The sequence below is a fragment of the Cryphonectria parasitica genome, assembly GCF_011745365.1.
Source record: "Cryphonectria parasitica EP155 unplaced genomic scaffold M406scaffold_5, whole genome shotgun sequence".
In the NCBI taxonomy this organism is placed as follows: Eukaryota; Fungi; Ascomycota; class Sordariomycetes; order Diaporthales; family Cryphonectriaceae; genus Cryphonectria; species Cryphonectria parasitica.
In genome coordinates this window covers 3430526-3452335 of record NW_024468913.1, presented here as the reverse complement: position 1 = coordinate 3452335, position 21810 = coordinate 3430526, and the positions used below count along the sequence as shown (strand labels likewise).

The following is a 21810-nucleotide window of genomic DNA, read 5'->3' as shown; positions in this document are numbered from 1 at the left end:
TTGCCCACCTATGAACGCTTCCTGTTCGGTTCCATGGTGATTTCCTTTCTTCTTTCTTCCATCTTTTTGATGTCTTGTATTACATCAGTACCTAGAGCACCGTAGTAAAGCCGTCGTCCTTCTATGATTCCCATTCATCTTTAGATATGATTTCTTCGACGAGACACTAGGAGGGATCGGCTTACTGATCCAGTCAAATCAAATAAAATGTGACCCAATCATCATCATCATCATCATCATCATCATCACCATCATCATCATCACCATCATCATCATCACCATCATCATCATCACCATCATCATCATCCCAAAACATGATATGGGCTTGTGCAAGCACCAAAACAGTAGGCAAACGAAGCTCGCTACCAAACTTATCAAAAAGGATCTTCTCAGTTCAAGCGGCTCACTCATACGATTAGGAGGTAGGGTGGCTGGTGCCATACATACGCGCACAACTTGTCAATGTTACCTTCGTAGCCACATGTTTGCGGTTGAATTTGTCTGGATCCGTGCTTGAAGGAATTACATATAAATTCCTGCTTGTATAGACTGCCAGAATGTCTTGCCTGAAGAGGAGGGAGACATCCAGGTTGAATTCGTGCTACATTCTCTCAACACTTTCCAATGACACATTGCTCGCATATAGACTTCCATTGTTCTTACTGACACATGCAGACAGACAGCCCTTGGACAGCTTGAGTACCCTCTTTCGGATCACTATTCCGAAGAGTTCTCGTCCAGGTAACTGAGTCAAGATCGAATCCTCCAATATTGCTTTAGTTCTTCTTCCCACTCCCAGTGTCACTCCCACCCGGAGGCGGGAATGGGACAGACAACTTCCGCCTATGCCAGGCCCGCTCGCCCAGCCCATGCTTCGGTGCGATGCTCTCCGGCGGCTGGGGCCATAGCGACATCGTCACCGGCCTCCCATCCATCATGGCCCTCGGTGTCCTCGGCGTAAGGGGGCTGGAGTCTTCGCCCCGCCACTCGGCCCCCGTCGTGGTAGCAACGGCGCCAACAGCACGTGGGGACGACATGGGTGTCGAGGAGGCATTGTCCAGGACCACGCCGTCCAGCTTGGCCAGGTCGACCCTTTTGACGTCACGTATGGAACAATCGTCGCTATCGGAGAAGACTGTCCCGATGGGGTCATTGGCCGACGCCACGTCCACCTCCGGGGCATTTTTCTCCTTATGTCGAGTCGAGGTCGTCGTCATCGTCGCCGCCGTCGCCGCCCTCCGCTGGGTCCACCGTCTCGTACACCCAAATATCAAGAGCATCAGCAGGGCAAACCCTGCGATGCTCCCTGCCGTGATTCCCACAGCTACCCCTCGCCTCGACTTGCTGCTGACATTACCGTTACTGGCCCCAGCGCTGTCGCTTGGGAGAGGAGCGTTGTTGATTTTCGGGGCCACTGCTGTGCTGTTGTCCGAGGCCAGCTTGTAGATCGACATGAAGGCCCTGCCGCCACAGGCCTCAGTCTTGTTACCCACACAGGGAATGGTACAGTTACTGGTCGGTGCTATGGGGGCTGTCGTGGTGAGGGTTGCGCTGCAGTAGCATGATCTAGGAAACGGAGTGCGAAGGCCCGGTCAACAACAACTGCCCTGCTATCAAGCTCATAGCGCGAGGACTCGTCTTTAGGGTAGAGAACGGCAAGCACGTAGCAAATGAACATACTCGCCATCCGAGACGCCAACGTAGGGTAAAGAAGACGTTCCATTGGAGTCACCACCACCACCTCCTCCTCCTCCTCCAGCAGCGGCAGCCGAGTTGCACATGTTGAGACATAGTGATAGTGACATATTGGCAGCCCACGGTGCTGTGTAGCCCGGGCCCAGTATCTCCCCGATCGACTCGTGCTTGCCATGCCCGAAGCACCCTTCGAATGAATACATCTTGCCTGCCTTGGTCATCACGCGAGGTGCGGGTACAACATTGGAGGCTGTGGTGGTATCGGCAGCGGCAGCAGCTGTAACCTCGGTGAGAGTGATGGTGCGGGTCGAAGAGGTAGTGATCGTTAAGGCGGTGGTGGTCGTGCTCTCGAGGGAGGTCATTGTTATCGAGCGGAGGCCAGACGAGTGCGTGGCCTGCGTGCTGTCGAGGAGGGGGAAGAGAAGGAGGACGGGAAGAATGAGCGGCTGTGAGGCTGTTACCAGCGACGCAGGGCAGGCCTGCTTCAACCTCAATCTCATCGTGCCTTCCTCGTTGAGCAACATCCCAACGTGACGTCTACTGCCAAAAACAAGATGGAAGGTGTTTTTTTTTCTTCTTCTCCCTTCTTCGATTCTCCTTTGAAGCTTTCTGGCCGTGGTATCTGTACCCTCATGTCCAACGTCCTTCCCATACCAAAGACAACGGCGGCAACATGTTCACCGACTGTCGAAGGGACAAAGAAAGTCCTATACCTCCCATCCCCCAACCTGTTTTCCCCGCCTCACGAGCAACGCCATTGTCCCTGTGCGGCAGATCGGGCCTCGACTCAAGGACTCCTCACTCGAGGCATTTTCTTTGTGTGTCCTTAATACACCCGCTACGGCCGTCCTTTTGCAGGGCCAAAAACGGTGCTCGTTGCAGACATGATGAGGGGGGTTACACTGCACTCAGCACCAAATATCCGACAGAAGAGTTTGTTACTGGTGGCCCCGAGGGGGAAGGGTAACGAGCACGAAAGAGAGACAACAACAAAAGAGAATAGTGCACCTTTTTGTTTTCTCTCTCGCCTATAAGCTGAGATATATCTTTTGTCCCATTCGCAAGAAATTCAAAATTCGTCATCCATGTCAGTGATAACGACATCTCTTAGCCAGCGATAGATAACAACGGCACAGCGACAGTAGCACACCACCCATGGACTTCCATCTCAGCCGCACTCGAGAATCGAAAGCAGTAGAGAAGGAAGGGGGAAAGGAAAGAAGAAAAGGAAAAGGAAGAAGAAAAAAAAGAAGAAAAAAGAGAGAGAAAGACAGATAGCTCACACCTTTGCAACAGCCTGTTTGCTACGCCAACAATCTTCATGGCCTACTTTGTGTGTAAATGAGTTGGATTTCACCTAGGTTTAACTAAATAGACAAGACTACGCGTGCTTCATAGCCCATCTTATATAACGGTCTCCTCCCTATCTCATCTGACAACTGTCCGGGATGGCAACACAAAAAGATCTTCTTGGCCGGCTACGAGGGACAGGGGGAACAGAGATAAGAGACAAGAGAGAGGAACTGTCTTGGTCCCTGCTTGCGGCTCAAACTCCTCGAGTGCGGGATTGGCAAGGTTCGAGGTGGCTACAAGCATACTGCCGCTGGGCAAGAATCTGGAGAGAGAGAGAGAGCGGGTTGGTAGGACGAAGCCCCATCGTCACACGGGAGGCCGGTGGTTTCAGGACGAGAAGCAAAGATAGATACATATTAGTGATTATGCCTGGATTTTGTTTTTCACACACACACACACACACACACACAAAGGCGCAGATGGTCAACGTAGGAGACTTGTTTACTGCACAAATGATGGAGGAGGACGAGGCCGGCATACGATTAAATTCCTTTTGTTCTCAAAGTAGAAGGTGTCATAAGACTGAAAGCTTCTTATCAAACTTTTATCAACAAAACAAAGTACCTATATAGCTGATCCTAAAGGATACGAAGAAAAAGATGCCGATTAGACAGCATCCCAGAAGCATCTCCGGCCTGCAAAGGACCAAGCTTTCGGTCGCGTGCTACTCGCGGAATCTGACAGCAGAGACTCTATTTCCTTTAGTCCCACAGACTTAGTCCCCGGTATCAGCTCGCCTATCTCTATCTCTGCCTACTCTTGAGCGTGTCTAAGGCCCCCCCCCTTCCCAAGGGTGCAGAAGGAAGCCGCTGTTATCAAGATTGTGCAAGCAAACAAACCACTGGCGTCCTTTTTAATACCCCCCCTTTGCGGAAGAGGGCAGATCACCTGCCAGATCAGCTTGGACCTTCTACTGGCCTTGTCTGTGGAGCAAAGATCGGGAGCGCTTCTTCGTCTTCTTGATCAGAGATAAGGAATCGCCGTGTTGGAATTGCAAAAGTGTGTGCTGGTCGTGTCATGCATATAAACCCGGGCTGCGTTCCCCCTCTCCCCGTTACACCAACCCCTCGACTGTTCATGCTGCTGCTGTTGTTACGGTCAGAGTAACAGGCCGCGCAACCTATGAGACATGCGACACGGTACCCGGGACCATGCAATGCAAACCATATTGCGACCAGCTCTCGACAGCGCCGGAAATTGCAACACACATGCGCGCGCGCACACACACACACACACACACACACAGCCACCCCACCCATACATAGACGTTGCCCTCCCTGCAGACGACGACGACAACGACGACGCGGCGACGAATGACCGAAGAGGCGACGACAGATCCACAAGCCACCGACAAGTCGACGACGACGATGGGCATCCGCCTATCCACAGACGACAGTAGTGAACTCGACGGCCGCTTGCCCTCATCAGCTCAAATTGCCCCTTAAGGTGACGCCACGAGCACGAGACAGCTGCTGAGATTGATTACCATACCGGGGGTGATGGGGGAAAGGGCGCAACCCGCGTGGGGAGACGACGTCCAAGGCGAAGCTACTGCTCTATTGAGCAGGGAATCATACGGGCGGGTGTGGGGCGATCCATCACCCACGGCGGAACACCGTAACCATCAGCAGCAAACAGTCCCGTGTTGGTGTAGCCCGTTGAACCCACAAACTTCCGGCCTAGCAGTCTCCATCAGACCTCCTTGATTTCACCCAGGACTCGGATCAGCATTTAGCAGCTCTTTTGTCTACGCAGAAGGTCGGCGATCCCCCCGGCGCGCGCATTCGAAAGGGGTATAGAGGTGACTTCCCGCGCCGCCGCCCTTCAAAAGACCCCCACGCCGACTTACGACGTCTATTGGCTTTGTTCCCCCACCCGGCACGCCCACCTCCCTTCCACGATGGGTCGGCAGGCCAGAGTTAACACCATCTGCCTGATCTGACCACGGTCCTCGTGTGTGGGCTGTGGTCGCGTGAATGCGGGACGTGGGGAGGCTTTCCACGGAATGACAGAATGACCGCCTCGACAAGCCCTCCACGAACATGGTATCTGTAATTTCTTTTATTTTATTTTTTTTTCGCATCCGCTGGGGAGAAAAAAGGAAGGACGAAAACAAAACAGACGACATGTAAAGTGAGTAGAAGAGACAGGGGCAGCGGAGAACAAAGACGAGGAAGCCTGTATTGGAGGGCTTCTAGCGCAACTTTACTACTCATGCCTCCGGAATTGGAGCAAGGCAGTGAAAGGCAGTGAGTGTGGTAAGACTCGTCTTGCTTTTCGGGCCGGCATATTGCGGCTAGGCCTATATGCACACCACCGTTGACGCCGTGTGGGCTGGCTTTGTGGTCTGCTGGTCTGCCGGATTGTAGAGCCGTGGATTCTCCGGTTAAACTGACAGGTTTGATCACCAACCCGCACCATTCAAACCGAATAAATCCGGCGAATGTTGAACCGAAGGATGAAAGTGTCAGGACACTACCGAGCTACAGGTCAACTGTGCCAAGGCCCTGAGCGAAATGATCCATCCATTCGGGCAGCCCCGACAGCAGGGTAACGCCTTGCTCTGGTCGCGTGCCAGAACAGACTGCTGGGACAGAAACTCGTCTGAGCTGAGCCAGATGGGACGGTAGGTGGCCTGCCTACCACCCGAGATCGGTACAGCTTGAGACATATTCGCGCCTACTGCACGTACTACCATAAGTAAAGTAAAGGTAGTACATAGTAATAGACTCTGTCGTCAGTCTGTGCCACATAGTAGATGAAGCCTGCCAGAGCCGCTCGGACCATGACCGGCTCTGCCCTATGACCTAGACCCATTAAAGGGACCCGCGTTCGAGGTCAGCTCGCAAGCCGCGCCAAGCGGGCAATATCGATCGTTCACATGTGAACTTCTGTAGAACCGCAGTGTCGTCACCAGGACCTTGACACCTGGCACGAGGCTCGCAACTCTCTCTGAGCCCAGGCCTAGCAGACAGGCCATGGTACTGGCTTGCTTTGGTTCACGAGAACTTGGCGCCAGCGCCAGCGCGCCCAATTGTACGCTGCAGGCCCGGTGAGTGTCTCCCTGGTCATCGCTGCGCATCTGGATGCAGTGCTTTGTGCTTTCCACAGCGGTGCTGGAAGCTGGACCTCTCGGCGCCCGGCAGCCGGGCCCTTGGGGGAACCTCCACCAGCCTTGCTTCCTCTGGCGCAGCACCATCATCATTTTGAGTGTGAGTGTGGGCCCGTTTATTCCTTGGTGGACAGGTGGAGCTGCGTTCGTGTCCTTGGGTGGAGGAGTCTATTGACGGGCAAGACTTCTGGGTCGAGCTCCCACTAGCGGTAGCAATGGCAACGCTAGCAGAGCGACAGATGAGCCAATAGCGACCACGCACAGGAGTTGCAGATGGCTTCACGCTCAAGAAGTTCTGTTGTAGTCGGACCGATGTGGCGGGAAAATGATCGTGCGGCCAAGACGGGAGGATACTTTAGTAGTAAACATCGCAGAAGCTGGCTCGGCCTAGCGGGAGAAGAAATCCAAGGGCTGGTCTTTTCTGCACAACAGAATGGTCTGTGCCACTATACCTGCCTCTGCCCTGCAACGGCGTGTGGTATTTACAAATCCCGTCGACCCGACAGGCTGGCATGCATCTGGGCCAGTGTGTATGCTAGTGTTGGGAGCCTCGTCAGCGCCTGGAGATGGAGCCAATGCGACTCTGGCGGGTGAGCCGCTCGGACGCCAGGATGATCCGTGTCAGCATCGGAGCACGCGTCGATGCTCGCCCGAATCCAGAGCACAAGTGCAAAGCCTCTTGGGGTATTGATCCATGGTACAAAGCAAGCAAGCAACAAGCAGAGAATTAGTACTTGTCTTGTTTAGATGCTTCTGCTGGATCCAAGCTGTTGCGACGCCGCTGGAGGTCTGGATCGAGTATCCGAGACATGGTGAAGATATTGTGGAACTGCAAACACTAACGTAAATGTGTACCATATACTATATAGGATGCGAATCGACCGCACAGGTAAACCATGCCTGCAGCATGGCTATGCTTCCTGCTGGGAACCAGGCAGCCCACGACATACCTCCCTTTGAGACCCAGTTGAGAAGCTTTGGAGATGCCTCTGTCGCCACCTTGCATCAGGTGGATGGGTGCGGCATCCGTTCAGGAGTCACCTCTCTCTTCTTCTGGGAATTTTGACGAGGTAGTGCCGTGACGGAAATGCACTTACTAAAATAGCTAGACGTCGGCGGTGTCGGACGATTCATGGACAGGGTCGCGGCGCTCCATATGAGCGGCAATTGACCAATGGAGTTCAGACGCTCCTCGTGGGCCTCGTGAACGCCCCAGGCGGGCTGACGCTCGAAGCTGGGAATATGCCAGCAAAGAGCCCCCGTCTCGCGCCAGGAGAAAACCGGGACAGGATGGAGCGACGGGTGGTCTCGGAGCCGCTTCAGCCCACCCCGTTCTCACATGCAGCAAGACGGCCTGCAGTTTCTTGGCGTCAGTCGGTGCGGAGACGAGTTAGGGACTGCCAGGATCCTGACGTCTTGTCCCTGGTCTCTCAGGTGCTGGACTCATCTTGAAATGCATTTGAGCAAATGCGAGAGCGAGATCTATAACAGAACCCTCGAAAAGATGTCAGGACAGGGAACTTTGTGAAGACATGGAAAATGGGCCCACAGTCTTTCAGGCTCCCTGGTCGATGTCGTGGGGGGCCTCTCACACCCTAACAGAACTGACCAATAATGCTGAGGACTATTGATCAGGGGTAGGTCGGCATAGGTGTGGGGGAACCAGGCATGGTCAGTGATCACGGGCAGGCCTGCGTGGCCAAGTAAAGTACTGTGCCGTCGTTGCTCCTGCGGACATAGTACTATGGTACAATGAGGTTGCATCGGGTCGCATCGAATGGATCTTGACCAAGGCGTCCAGCCCAGCCCAGCCCGGCCTATCCCTCTCCTCTTTCTCCTCTCTAACCCACAGTTCCCGAGGCCACGTCTGGGTGCTTTCGCATCGATCGGCTGTTCGCATCGAGGGTGCTCTCACGTAGGATGAAAGAGTAGAATGTCCTCGCTTTGGGAAAGTCACGATAGCTCCAATGGTTGTGGCGGCTAGGTGGTATGGTGGCGAGCGTGCTGCAGCGTATGGAGTATTCCTAGGTAGGCAGGTGAGAGCTGCAGCAGGATTGCCAAGCAGTCAGTGTTGAGGAGCACAACGGTGTGAGTGAAAGGCCGTCCCACATCTTCGAGCCTGAAGGAAGGGAAAACGAGAGTTGGCAGAACAGGGGCTCACTGGACCCTGCGCCCAGAGATGGAGTGGGAGTGCCAATCACGGCACAGCAGTAGGTCCCGTGCCTGTGCGTGCAGCTTGTCCTTGAACGGTTCAAGGGCCTTGAAGCTTGAGCGAGGCTGTTCATGCAGGTGATGAGGGCGCCGCCGCAGGTGCGAGTCGGGCGTGACTTCTAACTGGACAATACGTAGTACTGCTGTACTATATACATTATGTGCTCGAGTACAGGCAATTGCCAGTGAGTGCCACCTGCGCTCTTTCCCCAGCTGATACGTTCTTTTATGTACCATAAGCACCAACATACTATGATGCAGTACAACAAAAGTACCTTCTAGCAGATCGGGGCACGGGACACCTTGTCGTCTGATCTGACTGGAAGGCACAGACTGGGTTGACTTTTTTTTTTCTCTTTCTTTTTCTCCTTTTTTCTCTTTCTTTTCTCCTTCTTGCCTGCATGTAGCTTAATAAGCCCTGCATAGTATGTTCATGGTTCCTTGGGAACCCTTCCCCACCTTCCAATTGCTTTGGGAGCGTGGAAGGCAAGAAGGCTCAGAAAATTTTGAAACCGAACTTGAACCTTCTCCTCTTGCGACCCTACTCTACATAGTGGACACTACAAACGATGTGGGTCACATCATCTTTGCCACGGGCAAGGCCAAAGGCAAAGCCAGAGACCACAGCCCATCCATCAGCAGCAAGTGGCGAGGCCTTCCAGACGTCAGGCCCCAAAAAATATGGTGATCTACACACTACTTAGGTAGATCTACCAAGCGACAGCCGTGGACGAAGATGAGGATGGGTCTTTGTGAGGCCTGAGGCAGTTAGACGAATCGGTCTCCACTCCGCTGCACACCACACAAGATGCGAGATCCAGCATCTTGCGCCGAGAACATTTTTATCGTCTCTGCTGTCCTGCACGCCTACCACACCTGCAGGCCTTGCAACCCGCATAAAAATGCTACTGTACCGCCGGAGAGAGCCACCTCGTTTTCTTCTTTGCTGACAGGCCAAGCCGATGTAGGACGCACTCAATGCGTACCTGACTGCCTGACCAACCAAAACTCGTATGAATTCCTGTCCCTCGAAGAAAGAGAGAAAGAGGATGGACCTTCAAAGGGGACATTTCTCGGAAGTAACGGTGACCCATCTTTCCGACGGCCTTAGGCTCTCGCCATGTGCATTCTTCCGTGTCTTTCTGAACCGGAGGTGGACCTGTACCACTCACTAGCTTCCTCACTTCCGCCTGTGGCACCCACAGCAGCGCGGCAGAACCCGATCTCAGGGTCCTCCGCCGCCTGTATTCCTCTGTCCAGCTGTCTCTAGCAGAATGTAGTCTCTCATGCTCAGGAGGGACCAGGAGCCGCCGCCTCCTCTTCCTCCTCCTCCTCCTCCTCCTGGCCCCGCCCGGCCGGTCTGAGGTTGCAGTGCGGTCAGGTTCCGTTGTCGAGATTGTTGGAGGGGATCGCAGACCAGAGTGCATATACAGGTGGAAACGCAACTCGCCTCGCCTCGCTTTGCCTGACCTCATTTCACCTCCGTGTGTCTGATTAATGATCACTCAAATTAACGGTCATTGGAGGCATTCTTCTTACTTACTGCGGCCACGGTATGTATATTACCATCAGCAGCGGCCTCGGGCCTCGGGAACCAGGTGGAAGTGGGAATTGAACAGGGCCGTTGGCTTGTCACAATATCGTCCCACCATACTCCATGCTGGGCACCTGGGGTATTTCGGTGCGATCCACTTGGTCTATTAAGAGCTCCATCAATGCCTCCACAGACTCGTGGCAACCGGCGCAAAGGTTTGGATTGCCTGTGGTCCAGGAGTGTTTAAATACCAGATGTATAGTACTCATGGTATAGGGCATGCGACAGAGGGGAACAGGCTCGACGCCAGCTTGCTGACGAGCACGTCCACGGCCGGAAAGCCACATCAAGAAGAGGGTCTCGATCCGTGCCCGTCAGGTCGATCTCCTTGGTAGTAAACCGGGCTCTAGTAGCCTGCCAGCCTGCCTTGCATACCTCACGCGCATGGCGCCAGCCCTTTAGAGCCGTTCCAGTCGTCACCGTTGGAGCTACTTCTATGTACCATAGTACTATGGTATTACAGTGCTACCATAGTATAGTATAGCAGCATGGTTACTGGGGGCATGCCCACCCATGCCGATCACGGCCCACCCTATTCTCAAACCCCTGTCGGTATTCAGCACTGCTTGGGCCTTGTGTAGGAGGGACACCCCACGCTGCCAACCCCTTCTGCGCCGCACCATCACACATCCTTCTCCCCCTCCTCTCACAAGCAACCCGTTACAATGTACTATAGTACGACCACCATGTACGTATATAGTAATCCGTGCTTTTTTATTTTTTATTCCATTTTTTCTTTCTTTTTCGCTTAACTGGAGGGGGGGGGATACCAACGACCCGCACACGAGGGGTATTTGCACCACCGCTGCAAGAGGCGTGTGCACCGGAGTGACTGCTCCTCTTGTGTCTTTTACGATATTGGAAGACAAACCTACCCCCGCCCAAGCCATGCTTGAACAGTCAGATCTTCATCATCGCATCTCTTGGTTAGGTTTCGCATATACAATCACCCGTCTTGACTACCATTTGACGGATCCGGAGTGGCCCTGAAATTAGCACACCTGTCATGTCCCGCCTTTAGTAGAGAATAAGGGGGAAAGAAAAAGGCACAAAATGGGAAAGAAATCATCGAATGGGGTTCTGGACAAGGAACAGGCCCTTCTGTTGCAAGGACTACTATGGTAGGCAGCGCCGAGCCAGAACGAGTCGGACGGCTAAAGTGCAAGCCGCCCGCCCGCCAGGAGTAGTTCCGGGCATCTTTACCAAGAAATGCGTCACCGGGCAGAAAGGCTACTGGCATTGCCATGTATAGCACTCTTACATGACACGGCAGACCTCCCGAGTTCTACGAGTCAGAATGATCAATATGTTGAGAAGCAAGGTCTTGGCTGTCCATCCCCTCGGATCTCCAACCACGGAATTGCGAGGTCATCAGGATGACCAAGATGCGCGAGCCGCAGGATGAGATCACCGAGTCGCAGCTGGGGAGGAGGTGGTGGAGGGATGGGGTAGGGGCAGGGCCGGTAGGAAAGGGGACGAGGGAGCACACACCAAGCCGGGGGGGGGGGCCAGGACCGGAGGTTCGGCGGCAATTTTACCACCCAAATCTGCAACAAAGTTCTCAGTGTCCAGGGCCCTGGCCTTGTCTGCCTTCAGCTAGCAGCAAGCAGCAGCAGTACCAGCAAACAGAGCCTAGTGCTATGTAGTAACAAGCAAGCAGCAGAGCAGCAGAAACAAGGCCCCCTCCAGTTCTACTCGTGCATCACGAGTGGGCCGCCCACCTTCGCGTGCAAGAGATCCACCGCGCAGGAAGGGTCCCACCCTTAGGCCTTTGCTGATGCGTTTTAGACCGAAAGAAAGGCCTGCAGAGGGCCTACGAGATGATGGAAATGCTGGGATCAGAGCAGCAAGGTCAGATGCCAAAGAGGCTAGAAAGTGGAGTGAGTGCTTCATCAGACTCTGCGAGAGACTCTCCACAACCATAACGACCACAGCTGTCTCCTCTCTCTCGCGACTGGGGGTCCTGCACCCTACTTGGCTAGGTTTGAGTGCTCCGTTCCCACATTCTGAAGCGGTGGTGGTGCATACGTATCAACAACCATCAGCACATAGAACTACATAACGACTTGATTTTACCTGTTGAAAAGGCTTCAATGCAGGAAGAAGAAAAGAAGAAAAAAAACGAGAAAAAAAAAGAAAGGAGAAGAAGAAGAAAAGAAAAAAACCTAAACAGAGAGCAGCGTGACAAGAGATCTGTCTGATTGACGACGACTCGCCGCGGTTCGTCTTGGCCCGTGAAACTTACACCAGAGCAGTATACTCTCCTGAGTCGTGCTCTCTCATTCTTTCTCCAGGTCCCCCCCACGATTTTATTACCGCTCTCGGTTGGCTGGCTCGTGTGCAAGTGGGTAGGCTGAAGGCGACCGGCCTTGTGTGCGCTAGGCTAGCGGTGCAAGTTACGGGTGCAAAGAAGAGTGACCGAATCCAGGTCAGTGCAGCCAGCCGAGCGTGGGGAAAGAGGCACACACACTCTCTCTCTCTCACACGCACCTACCTTGGGAGACCTGGGCTGGGTACAAGTCAAAGATTCCCCCCCCATTTTGGCCGCCCTCCTCCCGCCTTTTTTTCTCCTCTCCCACCACACCAGACCAATCCCCTCCCCCCAAGCGGATTTAACGAACGCCTCCAAAATACAAAATACAACGACCCGACTCTCGTTCGTGGGACATGGCTGCCATATCGAGGTCGAGTCCCCTCAATCCCACATCAACAGAACACGACTGGAGATTTCCACGCAGACCTGGTCAATCCGCCGACAACGGCGCCGAAGCGATGAATTCCGAGCAGCACCACCAGCCTGACGGCAACACTGCAGTCAGCAGGATCAGCGGTACCGCAGCCGCCTCCACCTCCGCAAAAGGCGGCAGCACCAGCGATGCGAGGCGAGCCACAGGGCTGCACGACACCATAAAGCAGCTTCGTTTCGATCTCTCGGATAGGGTCATGGACGCGCAGAGCACATTGTCCAAGATGGAAACACTGGGCGCCTTTGATGACGGTCTGGCGGGCATGAGCTTGAGCCCGGAGGAGATGGCCAAGGAGGACCCTCTGGCGACCCAGATCTGGCGGTATTTCGCCAAGACGAAGCAGAACCTGCCCAACCACGAGCGCATGGAGAATCTCACCTGGCGCATGATGCATACCAACTTGAAGAAGCAGAGTCAAACAACCCAGGATCCTGCCAGGTATGCACAGATCTATCTCTGGTGGCTGATAGCACGGCTTTATTTCTACTACTACCACAATCACCACCATCACCACCATCACCACCACCACCACCACCACCTCAAGATGACTGCTCGGAGAGGATAAGATGCTAACTCGCTGCCGCCATCGATATAAAAGACTTAATAGCTCCACGCAGAATACTCCGAGTGGTATTGCCCAGCTGCGAAGATCAACCGAGCATAACATACCCACCACGGAGCCCATGAACTTGGACGACTTCATTATTGCCGAGAACATGGCTCCTCCTGCTGGCCTGGGCCCCAGCCCTTCTCCCGAGATCACAAAGCCGGGTGGTGACAGGCCGCTTCGAACTCAGATCCACTCCATTCCAATCAAGCACCGCCAGGCGTCTCTGCCGCACTTTGTGCCCCAGTCCGTTCCTGTACCCGCCCATGCACCCAACGCACAGCATGAGTTTGGCTATGTCACTCGTCATCACCGAAAGACGAGTATTGATGAGAGACAAGTAAGTTGCGCTTCTCTGCTGAGACAACAAAGGCCCCCCGCCCCAGGAGCCCTAACTCTCACTCACTCTGGCTTGCCCGCAGTCTTGAGCAGGTCTTCTCAGACAGGATAACAGCTGACTTATGTACCAGACCCGCAAGCGTCCTGCTGATTTCTCGCCCCATGTGTCTGGCATCAATGGCGACGGCGACTTGGATCTCCACGAGTACACGCTTGACCATACCAATACCAACAACAACACCAACACCAACTCCTCCCTCGGCAGTCACCATCCCCACAGCCATACCGGTGTTCCATTTCCCCTGGATACTTTCCAGATGGAGAGCGACCCGATCATCACCTCGGCTGGTCCCTTCCAGCAGCACTTTACCTTCTCCCCAGGAACCTCCCCTATGGCTCACCACGGCCCATTCTCCTCCATGTACAACCTTTCTATGCCGTCATCTGGTCTTCAGAACACGGAATACTACTCGCCCCCGGGTTCCGCGTATCAGTCAGCTGTCTCAACACCTCATCCTCTGAACGAGTCCTCTGAGCCCTTCTATTTCGGTTCTATGGACGTGCGAAACCAACAACCTCATCCCTTTCGACCTGCGCAGAACAGCATGGCGAACTCGCTTCCGAATCAGTTCATGTACAATGCAGCTGCAGGCAACCCCATGTTCCCGACCACAACCGGTGCGGACGCCACCTCTGCCTTCTCGACGAGTAACAGCAATTTCGGCCACATCGATCCCAGCCAGGTGTTTCCCGACCATTCAGTCAGGTCTCCTGGCGTGAGCATGATGCCTGACAGCAATGGCATGTTTAGTCTCGGCGCTGATTCGGATGACGGCGATGAGGATGGCGGTGCCTTTGCTGATCGCAACATGGCGATGCCACAGGATTTTTCATCTACTGAGTTCGATGCCGATGGGCTGCCGGCTCACAGCAGCGCGCTGCAGTGGGACGCATCCCTGCCTGGTCAATTTAGCACTCAGGCAGCACGGTATCCAGGTGGACCGCCTGGGGCCAAGCGTGTCACCATCGGCGGGACCACCACAGATTATGTGGATACCAATGGAGATTGGGATAGTGGCAGCCTCGGGCGCAGCCAGTCCTTCCGGCAAGGCGGAGACCGACGTCAGAAGATACCACGAACAGCGTCAACGCCCGCAGTGAATCGTGGCCACCCGTTCGACCGCTTGGCTCAGTCCAACCCGAGCTCCCCACAAGGTGACGGCGCGGGGCATGCCTCCGGATATTCCTCGGTCAACCCAAGCAGGCCCTCGTCACCACCTGGGTCTAAGCACGGCTCGACAACGAACCTGCAGGGTGCCGCCAACAGCTCAGGAGATGGGTCAGCCCCGACCACCTGCACCAACTGCTTCACCCAGACTACACCTCTCTGGCGGCGTAACCCAGAGGGCCAGCCCCTCTGCAACGCCTGTGGCCTCTTCCTCAAGCTCCATGGGGTCGTCCGGCCCCTTAGCTTGAAAACAGACGTCATCAAGAAGCGGAACCGAGGCTCTGGGAACAGTGGGCCCGTCGGCGGGACGAGCACAAGGTCTACCAAGAAGAATTCAAGCATCAGTGCATCTGCAACATCTTCGGGCGTGAATACCCGCAAGAACTCGACACTGAACATCTCATCGGCGGCCAACATTTCGTCCCAGGCAACGACACCCCCGGCAACCACGCGTGCTGGCAGTGTAAACTCTGGCGAGTCTCCTGCTAGCGGCCTTGCCTCGGGTGCCAACACCGCCGGCAGCAGCCCGACCAGCTTTCCGGGCGCGATAGCTGCTGTGGGCGGAAAGGGCGTAGTCCCGATTGCCTCAGCTCCTCCCAAGTCTGCACCAGGGCCGGGAGCGGCCTCCTTGCCTCGAAGTATTGCGATCTCTGCCAAGCGACAGCGCAGGCATAGTAAGAGCGCGGGCGGTGATAACAGCGGCAGCATGGACATTGATAGTCCCGAGAACTCGACGGGCTCCAACGAGGCTGCCCGCTCGCTCAGCTCCAGCAGTGGTTTTGGGGCCATGTCCGGCTCGGCGAACCTTGGTCTGGCCAACGGGTTTGGCATGACGCAGCGGCCCATGGTTGGGCCGGGCATGATGACCGGGATGCCCGCCAGCCAGTCTGGGTTAAACATGACATCTGGAGGCACTGGAACGGGCCCACAGGAGTGGGAGTGGCTGACCATGAGTCTGTGAGCGAATCTTTGGAAGACGAACTCTAGCGACTCGTCCTCGTGGGAAAGCGGGCCTTCGATCGATACCTGGGCGTATCTCTCTTACTGTCTCTCTCTCTCTCTCTCTCTCTCTCTCTCTCTCTCTCCCTCCCTCCCTCCCTCCCTCCCAGGCGTTGTCTTGCTTGTAATTGCTAATGAGGTGGACATAATCTCCTCGGGTCGGTCGTCTTTGACATTTTTTGTCTCTTTTCAAATGATACCACTCCGACCGAGTCCTGGTCGTTTACACTTGGGGGTGGGTGGATCACTGCTCTTTCGTTTGCTTTTGCTCTTAATGATGCGCTCTTCTTGAGCTGTGGGCTCTGCTTTGCTTTCCGCTGCATATGTTCTGGCGCCGGCTGTTGTCTGCTTTTTCTTCTTCATCTTGTCTCCTGCAGTTGGGCCCCCCTGATTATGGGGTGAAAGCTGGGACGGGGGGCTGGGCTTCTCTGGGCTCTTTACCTCGTCGTTTTTATTTGGTGCCCCTCTCACGTTTTATATCTTGGGCCTCTCTCGCCCCCTGGACGATGCTGATGCTTTGCGATGTCTTATATACCCGCTTGCCGAAATTCCAGGCCGTTTGCTTTTGCAAGGTGATATCGGCCACGATCCCTTCTTAAACACGATCTACTGGGTTGGATCACAATGCATGCATATACAATCTATACAGACTGAAATAGAAGTTGGATACCTGACTTTTCGATTTTTGCTTCTTGTATTTTTGCTATTGTGATGCCCAGTGACCTGTTTGTCTTTACTGCCTAAGTATGTACTGGGGAAGGATCGATTGCCATCCTCAGTCATCAGCGCCCACCTTCATGCTCCAATATCCACAGCTGAATCCCCCGCTACAACGCGCAGGTCGCTGATCGGACACAACAAGACAACGCCCACCTCCCCAACACACCAATGGTTCTTCTTTGCCCTGGCTGTATGTATATATGTAGGTACAGCAGACACGAATCGTTGAGGTATGTATGACTCTCTCCCATGCCGGTTTCTCTCCCTCTACTCCAGGTCCGAGTTGCGATAGTACCAGCTCCGCTTCAGCACAGCCCGCCGCGCGGAGAAGAAGGCCGAGCACAGCACCTCATCCACACTCTCCGCCTTGCCAGACCAGACGCAGTCGCCGTCCATGTACAGCTCCCACTTGATCTCGTTCTTGCTGTCGTCGTCGCCGTGGGGGCTTTTAGTGATCTCGAAGTGGAGGCCTTGGGCTTTCATGGTGTCGATCATGTGGATTAGGGCGGCTTCGACTCTGGCGGTATTGAAAACGGCGTTCTGGGGAGATCAGTTGGTGGTTGCTTGGATGTGTGTGAGAAACGAGGTGGGAGAAATTGGAGTGGGGAGACATGCAAGGTACGTGAGAGGAAAGGTGCTGACCTCCTTTTCGATCTCCATCTTGCGTTTCTCAAGCTCAATCCAGGCGCGTTCAGTCGCCAGCAGCTTGGGGTAGAGAGTCTTGTCTCATCACAATGTTGTCATCAGTCACTAAATCAAGCTGAAAATTCACAGAGACGTGAAGGCGAAGACGCGCTCCGGTCGATCGAAATAGAACCAAAGAATTGAAAAACATCGACCCACTGTGACGAACCAGTCCTCCCACTCCTCCAAGAGCTTGTACCCGAGACTCTCAGATGGGAACGTGACCAAGACCTCGAAGCTGTCGCAGTCGGGCTCGCTGAGGTTGACGGTCATGGACTGGTCCGAGGCAGCCGGGGAAGAGATGACGCTGGGAAGCGACCAGAAGGAGGAGCTGCGATTGACGTCTGAGCCGTCGTCAGATGGGTAGGTCTGAGAGGACGGGAGGTTTCTGGTGGGCTCGCTGGGTGCCATTGTTGTTCCTGTGGCTTGACGTGTTGAGATTTGTCAAGATGCAGATATGGGCTAATATTTGATGTGGTGTGCAACGGATGATGATACAAAGGGTAAGGCAATGATGCGATGGATGACATGTCAGTACTCACTATGTGTGTGCGTTGTTGGTTAAGGGCTGGCTTCAGTGCAGCCAAGGCTCCGTCGAAGAGAAATCGAACGCTAGAGAGAATTCTCTGCCCTGCAAGTGCTGGTCACTCCAAAAAAAAAAAACCAAAAAAAAAAAACCAATTACATCGAGTGTTTGCTATTTTGGTGACCTGAAATGATCCTCCTCAACCACGCCCGGCTCGCCTTGATGAGCCTGTTGCGCTTCGGGGGACTATCGTTGTCCGGTAGTACAATTCTACCTTCTATTTCACAGCTTGCTTGTAGAATTTGTAAATTGCACGGGCTTCGTTGATATCTGTGTGAGACTGACAAAGGGGTGGTCATGGCCGAGTATCCAAAGACTTCTTCGAGGGCCTTGTAGGCACAATCACTCATGGCCCCAGCTGCACCAACCATTATTAGTGTCGCGCTCACAACGCAGTGTAGACAGAACAGACATGAAGGGGCCATAGGAAGGGAGAGCCAGAACATAACTTACATCGACTCATCATATCTGTCGATCATCTCAAAGTCGAAGGTGCCATCATCTTCCCAGTTATAGTTGCGCAGGTTCTGAAGCTGGTTAACAGAAACACAGCCTCTGCATAGACTATTCAGGTATGAGCAGACTTGTATGTCTTAAAGTAGAGAATCAGGAACAGCTGTGGCATGAGATCATACCAGTGTTTATTGGCGCAGGAGCCACACAGGTCTTGATTTCGACTCATGTGGCGTGTTGGCCAGGGAGGGAAAGGGGGGGGAGGGGGAGGACTTGGTGACCTGATTGTTCCTCCACAGCCAGGCTCTTGCATAACAAAGTTGATATTGTGGAGAGGAGAGAAGGAAGCAGGAGTAACAAGTTGTAGGAGGGGAAAGGTACAGTATTCTATAGCAATGGAGAGTGTCACTACAGTGGGCAGGGCTCCACAGGCGACATGATTGACACAAATTTTAAATGAATTACCCTACCGGAACAAACTGGTTACCTCACGATCGCGGGGTTGAGGACCGTGATGTTGATTATCGACATGTTGAGTCAGCTCACAGACACCTGGGCCCCCTGGAAAAGTCCGGTCAGTAAACCAAGGCCGATGTTTAATGGACACAATCACTGGCAGTATACTTGGACGATCTAGCAGTGTATTGAAAGCATTAGTCTAGTAAAGAGTTTGGCTTAACATCTCATCATGCCCAGGGTTTTTAACATGAGGCCTTCATTCTAGGGAGGGTTGTTCTTTTGCTGTACCAGGAGACTGACGTGAAATTCTATATGGATAAGAGTTGTGTATTGAGAAGATAGAGGAAATGGCCCAGTAGCTCTGAGCATCCAGTCATAAAGACAAGGCAGCTAGAGAGAAACACAAGGAAAAGGGCTGTATCAAAGTAGTGAACAACAAAATGTGGGGGTTTGCCAGAACTATTGGACAGACGAGCCATGATTAGAGATTAATTGCTGTTGAGGAGCTTCTGGACAGCCCACTTGACCGAAAAGTTCCGGAGGTCGCTGTAGTGCTGTCCAACGCCGACAAAAAGAACCGGCACGTTGGTCGCATGAACGAGGCTCACCAGAGTGCCCACCATGTCTCCGACGGTGTCGCACTTGGAGATGATGAACCCATCGAGTGTGCGCACCGAGCCGAAGGCTGCATTGAAGTTGCGCGCCTGAGCGACAGAGTCAGTGCCGACGAGTGCCTAAGAACAATTAGTATGTGCGTGCGTTTTGACTAGGCGCGGAGATGGGGAGACGTTGGGTACACACCTCGCCAACCATCAGAATCTTGTCCGGCTGTGCAAACTTGGCAAACTTCTCCAGCGAAGACATGAGCCGTTGGTCGTTGTGTCGCCGTCCTGCGGTGTCGATGAGAACAACATCGTAGCCTTGCTGGGCCGCATACGAGACAGCGTCCCTGGCGACGGTCGCAGCATCCTTGCCGTATCCCTTTTGGTACAGCTCGACCTCACCACCCTCCCGCGCGGTCAACTCTTTTAGATTGCGCACGTGTACAGCAAGTTGCTCAACGGCCCCCGATCGGAATGTGTCGCCGGCGGCGATAAGGACCTTGTACTTGTTCTGCAGCAAGAAGAAGCAGATTTTGGACAGGTTGGTCGACTTGCCAACGCCGTTGACGCCGACAATCGACATGACATAAGGCCGAGCCTTGCGCATCGATGTAGCAGAAGGCGAGGTAATGGAGTCGATCTCGCGCAGGAGGTCAAGGGATGATGTTGGCGTGAGCATCTTGGTGAGCGAGGCCTCCATGGCCTTCTGTATGCGCGCGTTGATACTTTCGAAGTTGCCTGTGGTCACTCCGAGCAACTCCTTCTCGACACCCTCGCAGAGCCTCACCGCCGCCTCTCGGGCAACATTCTTGCGCAGCAGATGTTCCTCCATGCCCTTCATCGCATTGGCGAGGTCCTCTTTGGTCAAGGTCTTACCACCAACAATATTCCGGAACAAGCCGCTGATGGCACTCAGACCGGAGCCTACCAGACCACCTGAAGGCTCCGTCTTGGCTGATGCCTTCTGCGCCTCCGCCTCAGCCAGCATGGAGTGGACCTCATCGCCGAGATCCTTGAGCACGAACTTGCCCTTGGTCGTCGATCCCCACGTCGAGGAGTCTACCTCCTCCAGGGCCGAGGACCGCCCCACCGCGGCCTCATCAGCCCTAGCCCCCGAGTAGTCAAGTTTGACGCTGTCGTCCTCCTCGGTGGGCATTCCGTCGTCGTCCCATTTGCGCCCTTTCTTGCCCTGCTTGACACCCTTCCCCCCTTTACGCCCAGCTGTCTCGTCCCCGGATGCCGGCGCCGAGTTGGTCCTGTTGACCGCCTTGCGAGCCCGTCTCGAGAGCTTCGCTGCCGGGCTTGTGTCGCTAAGGAGCACACCATTGTTCGCAGGAGTGGAGGGCCGAGAGATTATGGGCGTGGACTCGACGGACAAGGTTTGTTCCCTGGGCGAGGGAGGGTCGTCGCCCTGCTTTCCGGAGACGGCATCCTTCTCGTTCGTCGCATGAGCCGGTTGAGGCTGAGCCGGGCTCTTCGCGTCCAACTTCTCCAGCTCCTGCAGCTGTTGGTCAAAGTACTGGTCGAAGTTTCGGCACTCAATCTGGGTCGTGTTGGGCTTCGTAAGCTGATCGGCGTACAGCTGAACGAAGATGGTCTTGATGTTGTCAACAAGCTTGTCGGTCCAAGAAAGCTGCAGCAATGACCGGTACACAGCCTAGAAACACACAGATCAGATGGTCAGCACGTGGATGAGAGTAAAATGAACGTGAGAGAAGGCAGAAATCTTCTTGTGAAGAGGCATACAACAAAAATAAGGCCCAATTCCTTGACAAAGGTCCATCGTAGGGTGTGGTGGTCGGTCTTATACGGCGCATTGCTGGCGGCAGAGGTGTTCGTCTTCAGCGTGCCAGCAATACTTTTCTCCTCCACGAAGACATCTGTGATGAAGTTGTTGATGACAGAGGGCTTGACAGGAGCCCACTTGCGAGACCACACAACCACCCCTGAAGTGGTGACTATTTCGAAAGTGTCCAACATGTTTTGATTGTTGGATGAGGAGGCGCTGGAGCAAAAGTCGTGATTTCTGTCGCCGGATAGCAGTGACGGGGGTCGGGGAGGAAACGGGGGTAGTATGGTCCAACTACCAAGCAAAAAAAAGCGAGAGGGGTTCGACTGTGTCGGAATCTTCTTGTTGGTGTAGTTGGTGTTGGAGGATGAGGATGTGACTTGTTGGACGGAAGAGCAAGTGTCGCAACCGTGGAGGACTGACTGGCTGATGGAAGCGCAGGTGGCGTCTGCTCTCTCCGACCCCAAGGCTGCACTGGATCCCACTCCAATTCTCAATTCCAAGGGTCTACTATGTAGCTGCTCCTGTTGTCGGAGTATCCGCTGCAAAGGCGATAAGCGAAAGATACAGTAGATCGGGGCTTATCGATAAGCTAGCTTACCTACTTTTGGTACATCGGCCAGCTTGTTGTT

The 21810-nt window shown here is 54.2% G+C and overlaps 4 protein-coding genes across 4 annotated transcripts; all 4 read right to left on the bottom strand.

Moving 5' to 3' along the window:
- Positions 1 to 776: 776 nt before the first annotated feature.
- M406DRAFT_70487 (uncharacterized protein) lies at positions 777 to 2195 on the bottom strand (the record flags this gene model as incomplete). The annotated part of the gene is made up of 2 exons (XM_040925352.1): positions 777 to 1566; positions 1681 to 2195. The coding sequence occupies 2 exons, from the start codon at positions 2193 to 2195 to the stop codon at positions 777 to 779; spliced, it is 1305 nt and encodes a 434-aa protein (XP_040775965.1).
- A 14677-nt stretch (positions 2196 to 16872) lies between these two features.
- On the bottom strand, positions 16873 to 17700 carry M406DRAFT_331316 (uncharacterized protein; the record flags this gene model as incomplete). Its single annotated transcript, XM_040920615.1, has 3 exons — positions 16873 to 17145; positions 17248 to 17325; positions 17449 to 17700. 3 exons carry the CDS (start codon positions 17698 to 17700, stop codon positions 16873 to 16875), a joined length of 603 nt encoding a protein of 200 aa, XP_040775964.1.
- A 270-nt stretch (positions 17701 to 17970) lies between these two features.
- M406DRAFT_331315 (uncharacterized protein) lies at positions 17971 to 18859 on the bottom strand (the record flags this gene model as incomplete). Its single annotated transcript, XM_040920614.1, has 4 exons — positions 17971 to 18061; positions 18161 to 18259; positions 18329 to 18408; positions 18821 to 18859. 4 exons carry the CDS (start codon positions 18857 to 18859, stop codon positions 17971 to 17973), a joined length of 309 nt encoding a protein of 102 aa, XP_040775963.1.
- A 212-nt stretch (positions 18860 to 19071) lies between these two features.
- Positions 19072 to 21369, bottom strand: M406DRAFT_292270 (SRP54-domain-containing protein; the record flags this gene model as incomplete). Its single annotated transcript, XM_040919024.1, has 3 exons — positions 19072 to 19521; positions 19589 to 21046; positions 21136 to 21369. The coding sequence occupies 3 exons, from the start codon at positions 21367 to 21369 to the stop codon at positions 19276 to 19278; spliced, it is 1938 nt and encodes a 645-aa protein (XP_040775962.1). The 3' UTR covers positions 19072 to 19275.
- Between the last annotated feature and the right edge of the window lie 441 nt (positions 21370 to 21810).